Source organism: Plasmodium inui (genome assembly GCF_000524495.1).
Source record: "Plasmodium inui San Antonio 1 unplaced genomic scaffold supercont1.88, whole genome shotgun sequence".
In the NCBI taxonomy this organism is placed as follows: domain Eukaryota; phylum Apicomplexa; class Aconoidasida; order Haemosporida; family Plasmodiidae; genus Plasmodium; species Plasmodium inui.
In genome coordinates, this window is record NW_008481922.1 from 20,775 (window position 1) to 27,790 (window position 7,016).

The following is a 7,016-nucleotide window of genomic DNA, read 5'->3' on the forward strand; positions in this document are numbered from 1 at the left end:
TCATGCCTAAAGCTAAACCCCTGAACACTAAACCCTGAACCCTAGATCTAAACCCTAAAGGTTAGTCCCTAAATCCTGAACCGTAAGAGCTGAAACCATAAACCCTAAACCTGAACCCCAAACCCTAAACCGTAGACCTGAACCATAAATTCTGAACGGTAAGAGCTGAAACCCCGAACCTTAACCCCTCAACCATAGCCCTTAAAGATAGACCCTGAAGTTAAACGTCAGACTCCTACACACTGAGCTTTTCCCTTACCTTCTAAACCTAAACGTAAACCCTCAACCCTAGCCCTTAAAGCTAACCCCTAAAGTTAAACGTCAGACTCCTACACACTGAGCTTCTCCCTTACCTTCTAAACCTAAACTTAAACCCTCAACCATAAACCTGATACGTCAACTTCGACTCCTTAATGATTAACCCCGCAAAGGGATCTGTCAAGTACGAATTTCTAAAATTAGCCCCCGAGGATTCCACCCCTAATCCTAATGGACTCACTCAATAGCGGGACCTAAATCTACACCGTAAACTTCAAATGTGGTACCCTTTGGAATTCTAGCTCCTTACCTTCTCTAGTGTTCTTCTTTAGATCTCTCTTCTGGTGGAAGACGAACTTGCTCCTTTGACCTCTCCTGTAGTTTCGGATTGTTTGTCTTCTCATTGTGTTATAGACTCCATATATTCCCGCCGCTGCCAATAAGACTCCTATCACTGCTCCGAACAGGTGTGTCTCCTTACTAAACCTCACCTTAATTCCCCGCGTCCTGTATCTCCCCTCCTAAGGTGGATGAAAGTTGACCTGCCGTAACGAATACTTCTTGTGAATAGTCGTTGCGGATTGGTGGTGGGGGGGCCGCGTGGATGATTCGGGGAATTGTTCCCATACTTACCAAATCCTCCTGCCTTTTTCTTATTGTTGTCCCGTCCAGTGCTCCTATTGCCTTCACTAAGTCTTCCCCGTCGGGCGCCCTTTGTGGGGATCCTCTTCTTTCTGTGTGGTACTCTATTGGTCCACGGAGAGGCTCGTTTGCTCGGGATCTTTCAAGTTTCCTTGGCTTTTCCTCCCTGACAACACACACCAACCCCCCCTGCCCCGCCCTTCTGTTTAAGATACTCGCTCTAACTGCGTCATATAATGTTCCCCCTGGGAGAATGAGGCTGGTTTGATACCTTCTCTTTTTGGTCTTGACCTTAAACCATCTCTTCATCAATTTCCTTGCCATGGCCTCTCCTCCCCAATCGTTAAACTCGTGGTATATACGCCTACATAGGTTCCCCATGTTGCCCGATGTTTCTTTCTCTTTGCTTGCTTTTTCAGGAGTTGCTAATATCATTAAGATTATCCTTACTATATCCAAACAGATCATAAACGACTTCTGGCTCGGATATATTGGGGAATATATGTCCCTTGATCCAAACTCGCTCCACTCTAATAGAGAGTTCTTTCTCTGATCTCCCTCGTGGCATCGCGCGCTGGTAAGGCTCCTTTTGTATTCCTCATATGAACACCCCCGCAGTTTTATCTTTCCCCCTTCGCTCTTGCTCTTCCATAACCCATTAAGCCATAGTTCTATTTCCCTACATATTATTCCACTTAACAGATAGAGACTTCCTCTATTCTTTACTTGATTCCAATCCCCGTTTTTGTCATATTGCCACTCATTCACAGGCTCGGGGGGGGCATCTTGTTTATTTAATCTACACACCCCTCCTCCCTCGCGTCCTCTTGTCTGACAATATCCTCTTACTTCGCTACTATTCATTACCTTTCTTAGCTCTTCGGCAAAGTTATATGTCATTGTTTGATTCCTTCTTTTCTCCGGTCCGGCGGGTTATTGATTCGTCGGTATTTTGATATACCCTGTACTTCTTGGATTGAGCTTCTGCCTCTGCGTTTTGTTCTAATTACGGAGCCCTCTTATATCAAAAAGAATTGATGTGTTCCTATTTATCAGCTCCTTTTCATCGGGGGTTAATTCTATCCTAACGCCTTGATTCTTTGTTGTTCACGGGTGCTCTCTTTCCATTCAGTTCCCTTCCGATTTCTGAGCTTTTTGAGCTAGATGGTTCAGTCTATCACTTCCCAATAGCTCATCCTTGGACCTGCTGTGCAGAGGCGAGCTCATACTTAACGCCTTTTTACCTGGGTCGTGAATTCTGGAAGAGAGAGCCTGTCGGAGGATATGGGTATCTCCTCATCCTAGTTTGGGGGGTTCTTCCTTGGATTGGCTCATCTCTTTCTTTGTTGTTTTGTTGACTGCTCGCCTCGCCATATCTTATCTGCTGTTCCTGGAGTTCCTGTGTGTTAAGTGGGTTCTGGGGGTCAGTACTCTCCACTCCTCTGGGGGCCTCGGCTGTGGGATGGGGGGGCGGTTTTCTTCTCTGGCTCCTGATTCCTTGGAGCCAGTCCTATTGTTCTCTGTTCCACACTTCAGGCTTCGGCGGGTTGGTCCCCTTGGGCTCCCTTTCATTTGCTCCCCGGATTGGGGTTCTGATCTGGTTTCTCTGGTTTCATACTGAGGTCTCCCCTCCCGGTCATTTTTTTCTGGTGAATTGCTTCGGATTTTGAATCCTCAGTGATCTTTTTCCCCGTTCAGGCTTCTTCTTGAGGTGTTGTTCTGCTCTGGGTGTTTGGGAGTCATCCTTCTCCCTGAGACGGCTGACTTGTTCTGGGTCCTTTTTCGTTTGGGGCTGGTATTGGCTCGTGTTTGCTTTTGGTGGTGCGCTGCCCTTTGTTGCTCTGGGACTCCCTGTCCTGTTGCCTTTGAGACTCATGATTATTTGGAGACTTCTGTTTGTTTATCCTGCTTCTTCCTGTTGGCTACTCTTAATTTCCTGTCTCGTCTGGAATTAGTCTGTCTTTCCTCTTGGGGGGGATTTTGGTGGTGGGGGTTATTTGTCGATGGACGTTTCCTGGGGCTCCGTATTCTGGGTACTCCTTATTTGTCGGCTTAACTTCCTGTTGAGCCTGAACCTGAAGTTGTCCCTGTGTGGGCGCCAATGGGTTCTCATACACGGCTCCCTACTCTGTCGTCTTGATTGGTCGCTGGTGAGTCACTCCTTTGTTGTAATTTCGCTACCTTTTGATTTTTTCAAGTTTTGATTTTTCAGAATTTCTGTTATTCGTCTGAAGTAGGTGCTGTTGTCTAGCTTATTATATTTTTACACTCCTCGGTCTCGGCGCCTGGGGTTGCTTGATTTAGCTGGGGCTGAAGGACTTGCTCTGATAACTGTTCTTGGTTCTACTCTTGAGACTACTGGATTATAACTGGGTTTTTAGTGAACTTTGGTCGATCTTCTGTTATTCTTGATTTTTCCATTGGGGTTTCTTCTCTGAAGGGCCCTTTAATTCAGTTGCTGTTTTGCATCTTAACTTGTCCTTTTTTTTTTCTGGTCTGTTGGCTTTTGGGGGGGGAGGGGTGTAGGGGGGGTTTTATTTCGGAACCCGTCTTGGTTCGGTGTTATGGTTTTACCTGTTTCTTCCTGTTCTGGATTTGTCGCCTTTGGATCTGATTTTGTGCTTGAAGATTCCTTTTTTGTTGTTCTTTGCGGTCCTTCCTTTGGCCTCTAGTTTTGCCTGCTGTTTTGTCTTTTGTGATACGGCCAGGGCCGTTGGGATGCCTTTTGTTGTTGTGTTTCTGTTGGGTGAGGTTTGCTCCTAACACGTTGCCTGTTTGGGGGTAGATAGTGGGGGACCTGTTGTTGGTTTTTTTAGGTTTTGTTCTGGTGAGGTTCTTTAATTTGGAGTTCTCATCCACCCTGGGAGGAGTTGCCTTCTGTATTTTCTATCTTGTTAATTGGGGGGTTATTCTTCTTATTATCCTTTCGTTGAGTGAGGGGTTGGGGATTCCTTTTTGGTTTGCCAGTTTTTTGGGTTCTGTTGGGATCCCGTTGGGTGTGGGTTTTGGTGGTTGCTTGTTTTGACTTCAGGGGTCTCTTTTTTTTTGTTTAGCTACTTTATTATTTTTGTGGTAGAAATTCCTGCTATATCTATCTTTGATCTTCGGTTATATGTTTGGGGGGACGGGGATTCTCGGTTTGGGCTGGAGTCATCTGTCTTTTGGTCTTCTTTAGTCGTATTTTATTGATCTTTATTTTTCAGTATATTATTTCGTCTCTGCCTTAGTCGCTTACTGGCGAGCTGTTCCTTTTTATGTTGGATCTGTTTCAGCTGTTCTTTTTTATTAGTTAAGTTGGGGGTTTGTGGGATTGATTGTTGTTGTTTGTGCCGGGGATATATCCTGAAACTGGTACGACTCGTTTTTTTTGGGGGATATTGTCTATTAGTTCGTGTTGTTTTTTTTCTTTATTTATCTTGTTTTCGGATATTCTCCGGGTTTCTATCTTCTGGTACGCTTATACTTTCATTTTTTTGAAACTTCGGGAGCGTTAGTCCATGTCTGTTCAGTTTTTGGCTCCAATGTCACGTTTGGGTGAGACGGGGTTCTTGAGAGACATTATGTCTAGGGTCAGGCTTGCTGTTGGGCTTTTTTTATTGTTTTTTTTTCTTGATACAGATTGTTGATACGGTTCATTACTTTTTGTGGGATTTGAGGTATTCTTTCTGATGGATTGGACATTTGGTCGGATTTTTTGTTTCTTGTTGGTGGTCCATGTGGTGTTATTCTGTCTTTTCCGATTTCTTGGCTCCCTCGAATTTTTAGTTTTTTGTCCTTTCCCTAATTTTGGTTGGGGGGCTGGGGTTATTTTTAGATCTCCGGCTGTTTTGTTATCTCTTTTGTTGGTCATGTGCTTGCTTTCTGGTTAATCTGTTATGTCTTGTGAGAAGTCTGTTGTTTCTTTGTCTTTGGATTCGTCTGCGGTTGTTATCGGATTTGGCCTGTTATTTTTCTTGGGGAATTTTCCGTTTTTAGTTGGTGTGATTGATTGGGAGAAGGATATGGGTTCCTCTTTTTGTTCCTTTAGCTTGGTATTTTTTTGATATGACACTGTTATTGGCTGATTTATTCTCTTGATTGACGTTTCCTTTTCATTATACCTGTCTGTTCTTATTGATACAAGGTCCCGATTTTTTCATATTTTCTAGCTGAGAGTGTATGGGAGTTCATTGGTTCCATTTTACAGACATGAGTTGGCTGCTGTTGCTTGTTAGTCAGGATTGATATTTGAGCTGTTTTGATTATTGTATTTGTTCTAGAATTTCCTTGTTTCTTTTTTTTCCAATTCTGGAATCTGTTTAACCTTTTTTGGTTTAGTGGAGGGTAGAATTTGTTGTATTCAGGGCGCTTTATTATTTTACTTGATTTTGAATGGTTTTTAGGGATTGTTGGTGGTTGGGTTGAGAATATTTGATGGTTTTTTTCATAACAGATGTTATTACTTGTATTTGGGGTTGCCTTCTCCCTTGAGAGAATTGACTGGCTTTAAATTTTCAAATTCCAATACATTTAGTTTAAATTTTTCCTTTGTTCCTATGGGAGTTGTTGAGTTGCTTACCTGTTCTTTCATGGATAACCCTCTTCCAGTAGTTATCGCGGTTTTTACAGATGTTTACTACCTTTAAGTTGTATAAGGCCATGGTCTTCTATATGTTATTTCTTTGGCCTCCCCTTATTAGGGGGTTGCGAATGTTGGGTATCGTTTTTATCTTTTCTATTTGCACTTGTAGTTTTATCCTGGAATGACTCTGGGAGGTGTTTCTATTTGAAATTTTCTACTATTCGTGCTTTTTATTGAAATCACTCTGTCACTGTTTAAACTGTTCCCGTTTTTTTCTTTTGTTATCGGATTTAGGGGTTCTTCACTAGCTGTTTTTCCTGTTTTTGAACTTATATGTGTTCAGTCATGTACTCTTTGGATGACTGGGACGTTGGTTTGTAGAGTACAGTGTGGGTCTGTTGGGGTGGCTGGTTTAATTTCTTGCTCCTCCTGGATGTTCAGGATCTGTCAGAGTTGTATCTTGTGAAATTTTTCTGGGTATATTCGCTGGTTGTCCCTTATCCATGGCTGATTATCCCAACTAGGTTGTTTCTCCCTTGTTGATGTAGATTCTCCTGCTGTTTCATACTCATCATTCATGCTGGATAATATGAGCTGTGGTTTTGCTGGAAATTCTTTTCCTGTTTCCTCTGTTGGTTGGGTCGCCTTCCTTCTATTAGTGGATGCAACTCACGCCTAAGTTCCGCTTTGGGTAATTTCGCGATATGCCTGGCGATTTTCCATTGGATGATTTTGGTGTTGCCCTGGGTATCTTTACTGCCTCATGGAATCTCACACTTATCTTCTTTTGTTTTTTAGGCTTCTTTTGTTAGTTGTATTTGGAGTTCTGTCGTTGTTTCCAGTGGTTTCTATACTTCCATTGGGGCCACATAACTAATACTTTTTTTGGCGTTTTCTGGGGTTGTTATAAGTGACTGATTTATTTATTTAAGAGCCTGCCATACTTTATTGAATTTTTATTCTTAGGATTCGTGTTCCAGTCGTATGCCCCTCAGCATGATGTCAGTCTACCTTTCCCTAAGGAGACTTGAATTGTCTGGTTGCTACTTCTCAGAGTGGTTGGGCATACATCCTTCCCTGGTGTTCTGAATAGGGGGATTCAATCTGGAGTTTCTTTGGATTTAGCACTGTTATTTCAGTCTCTGCTCTCTAGATCTTTTCATCTATATCCCGGGGGTCAAGGAATATTCACTTGTCGGATACCTAATTTAACCTGACTACTGATTAGCTCCTGTTTGAGAGTTTCCGTTCCCCATGTCTTCGCTTTTGGTCGTCCTCTTTTCTGCCTTGGGTTTTTCCTTAAGGTCATTTTATTCTTTTTCAGCCGTATTTGTATCCGTGCTTGTTCCTTCTTCACTGTTGTTCTGGGGTATCCGTCAGGGGTGCCCTCTTGACACTCCGTGGGTCAGGCTCTCTTCTCCTGCTTCGGGGAATCTATTTATATTATTTCCTAAAATTTGTCAAGTTGTTCCGAGGAGACTCGTTTGATCCACCATTCTTAGTCTATTCCGCAGTGTTCCTCTTTTTTTCTTCTAGGCCTAGGGGGTCAGGGGCT

The 7,016-nt window shown here is 43.0% G+C and overlaps 3 protein-coding genes across 3 annotated transcripts; all 3 read right to left on the reverse strand.

The window, feature by feature from the left end:
- Positions 1-518: 518 nt before the first annotated feature.
- C922_05523 (hypothetical protein) lies at positions 519-1,800 on the reverse strand (the record flags this gene model as incomplete). Its single annotated transcript, XM_008821094.1, has 2 exons — positions 519-779; positions 892-1,800. The coding sequence occupies 2 exons, from the start codon at positions 1,798-1,800 to the stop codon at positions 519-521; spliced, it is 1,170 nt and encodes a 389-aa protein (XP_008819316.1).
- Positions 1,801-2,277: 477 nt separating this feature from the next.
- C922_05524 (hypothetical protein) lies at positions 2,278-2,472 on the reverse strand (the record flags this gene model as incomplete). The annotated part of the gene is made up of 1 exon (XM_008821095.1): positions 2,278-2,472. One exon carries the CDS (start codon positions 2,470-2,472, stop codon positions 2,278-2,280), a length of 195 nt encoding a protein of 64 aa, XP_008819317.1.
- A 1,933-nt stretch (positions 2,473-4,405) lies between these two features.
- Positions 4,406-4,750, reverse strand: C922_05525 (hypothetical protein; the record flags this gene model as incomplete). Its single annotated transcript, XM_008821096.1, has 1 exon — positions 4,406-4,750. The coding sequence occupies one exon, from the start codon at positions 4,748-4,750 to the stop codon at positions 4,406-4,408; it is 345 nt and encodes a 114-aa protein (XP_008819318.1).
- Positions 4,751-7,016: the final 2,266 nt, after the last annotated feature.